A 2,500-nucleotide genomic window follows, 5' to 3' on the forward strand; every position below is an offset into this window, starting at 1 on the left:
GACCAGTAAATGTCACGGGTTCACGATGGCAAATCTCAGTCTTCTACTTTGCTATCGCCTCTCAGCTTCTTCTTTATTGTTTTACTTGTGTTAGAATCATTTTATTTTGTGATTTTTTCGTGATTCGGTTGGTCGTTTCATGGTGTATGAGTTTCTTTTCTAGTTTTGTTAAGTTTTATTCTACTTGGATGGAAAGACGGTGATTCGTACAGTGTCTTCTTGCTCAGTGTTTTAATTACCAAAAGTCTAACAAAAGCCATGCCAAACTGTCCTTCGGAACCTTCGGAAAATAAGAGAACGAAATTCATCTCCTTTCTCCAATTCGTGATCTGAACAAACATTGGGGCATTTTCACTGACGTAAGTGACTCACGGGAAGGAAAGAGAGAGGCACTCACCATTTTTTTTCATAGGATTTCATCCTTTTCACAAATGTTCAGGTATTGCTAGTCTCGCTAAGATAGTGAGATGGATTTATCTTTGTCAAGGGAATAGCGATGGTGTTCGTTAGATAAGTGTTTTATGGGTTGGAGATAGGTATAAATTTGAATGAAGTGCGACTCTTGACAATGTTTAATATCTAATCTTGGATAAAGTACATGTCAAGTCCCTGTCAAAGATTAGTGATCGCTGTGCCTTCTGTGACACACAGGCACTTCCTCAATTGCATGGGAAGTTCCTGCCAGGGCCATAAGATATTCCCCCTCGCAATTCTTGGTCATGGAACGAAATCCAATTTGTTCTCAAATTTTCAAAAACCGCCGATATTTGACTTAAGAAAAAGGACTAAAAATATAGGCCAAATGAACGCACTGGCAACACGTCACGATGACGTCATTAGGGTGCGTCTATTCGGTAGTAGTTATTCCACAGAATCACATATATCTATAGTATTTCACTCCAGAACCTCACCGTACCCAACGGGAACTCGAGTCTCATTATCCGTCCACCAAATCCGCTACAAAGAACCGATAAGAAAGAGGAAGTTTCCTGTAAAATAGTAAATAAGAAAAAGAGAGTCTATCGTCGCGAGCGGACTCCAACATCGCAGTAGTGTCTGAGCGAGGGTGAGGAGAGGTCGTGTCGTTTCTCTCTCTCTCTCTCACTCTCTCCCCTTTTCTGTCTCTGTCGCCAAAGGACTCCCGCCGAGTCTCAAAATAATGCCAGTTTGAAAAGGGCCCGGAGTGAACCTTCCTTCCCCCCTACCAAGTGTCGCGAGCGCAAAAAGGAACACGATGACCGATAGGAATTCACGCAGGATCGCTGACCTCGTGAAACTCTCTGGGAACAGCGAGTGTGCAGACTGTGGATATCAACGTAAGGATACCATGATAGAGGAGTGATCGAGTGTGGATTTTCTGTGTGGTTGTGAAGGCGTGAGGGAGTAGGAGCTTGTGTTCCACTCTCCTAAGTGTCAAGGGGTCATGGCCATTCAAGGGGGAGTGCTAGCCTATTTTGTCTTATTGAGGGGGACATCTGAGGGCGAGGCACGAAGAAATATGGTATTGGAGCAGCGTGAAGTGAACATCATGTTGCATGTGCAGTATTGACAGACGTGTGTAGGAGGAGGCGCGTGTACGGTTTTATTTTGAGCCTATGATATTTTACAGGATATTCTCTCTTGTTTCCTTATTTTTCTTGGAAGATAGATATTATAATTTCATGAATAATGATAGGTATTCATATTATTATTTATAGTCTTTCGTAAAAAAAAAAAAAAAAATGAAGGGCAATGAACTGCTTTGAAGCCTTGTATTCTAAAATGTGTAATTATGACATATTTCACAGTTAGTGTCCAGAGTGAGAAACTACCATTAACATTTCGAAGTGAGCTAAAGACAATTCCAGTTGATACATATTTTCAATTTAAGTAGAAGCAATTAAGGACTTGCAGATTTGGTTTCTCTGCTCTAAACTGAACCCACAATAGTGTCTGAGTTTCCATGTATCATATGTCGAAAAGGTAATATATTAGTGCATATTACTCTTTTGAACCCAATAATACTGATATATGTCTTGAGTGAACATCACTGGAAATGGAGCATAAATCACAAGATTATCACCTAGATAAACCACAGAACCTGTCATTTTGTCTCATTTCACGCTCCAGTTTGCCAGAAAATATTTCCCTTACAAAGTCGTAAACCATGCAGGGAAGTGAGGTTACAGCTTCTTCTCCCTCTCTCCCTCTATCCCCCTCTCCCCTTTCCCCTCCCCCTCCCCCTCCCCCCCTTCCCCTTCCCCTTCCCTTTCCCTTCCCCCCTCCCCCTCCCCCTCCTCTCCCCCTCCCCTTCCCCCTTCCTTTCCCCCTCTCCCTCTCCCTCTCCATTTCCCTCTCCCTCTCCCTCTCCCTCTCCCTCTCCCTCTCCCTCTCCCTCTCCATTTCACTCTCTCTCTCTCTCTTCTCTTTCTCTCTCTTTTTCTCCTTTAATTTGTCTCTCTTCTTTATTTTCTCTCTTTTCATTATTTCTCTCTCTCCTTTATTTCTCTTTCTCCATTAT

The 2,500-nt window shown here is 42.5% G+C and overlaps 1 protein-coding gene across 3 annotated transcripts in view; it reads left to right on the forward strand.

Annotated features, from left to right (window-relative positions):
- The first annotated feature begins 1,005 nt into the window (after window positions 1–1,005).
- Window positions 1,006–2,500, forward strand: part of LOC122252924 (arf-GAP with dual PH domain-containing protein 1) — an 18,609-nt gene continuing 17,114 nt past the window's right edge. The window contains exon 1 of one of the 3 annotated variants that reach the window (XM_043015623.2): window positions 1,006–1,316. In XM_043015623.2, the coding sequence (XP_042871557.1) occupies window positions 1,235–1,316 (82 nt within the window). In that variant the 5' untranslated portion in view covers window positions 1,006–1,234. The remainder of the gene's footprint in view (window positions 1,317–2,500) is intronic. The other 2 variants (XM_043015624.2, XM_043015625.2) reach the window with 2 other exon arrangements.

Source organism: Penaeus japonicus, unplaced genomic scaffold (assembly GCF_977035675.1).
Source record: "Penaeus japonicus unplaced genomic scaffold, GWHDUDI00000001_assembly GWHDUDI00000035, whole genome shotgun sequence".
NCBI lineage: Eukaryota > Metazoa > Arthropoda > Malacostraca > Decapoda > Penaeidae > Penaeus > Penaeus japonicus.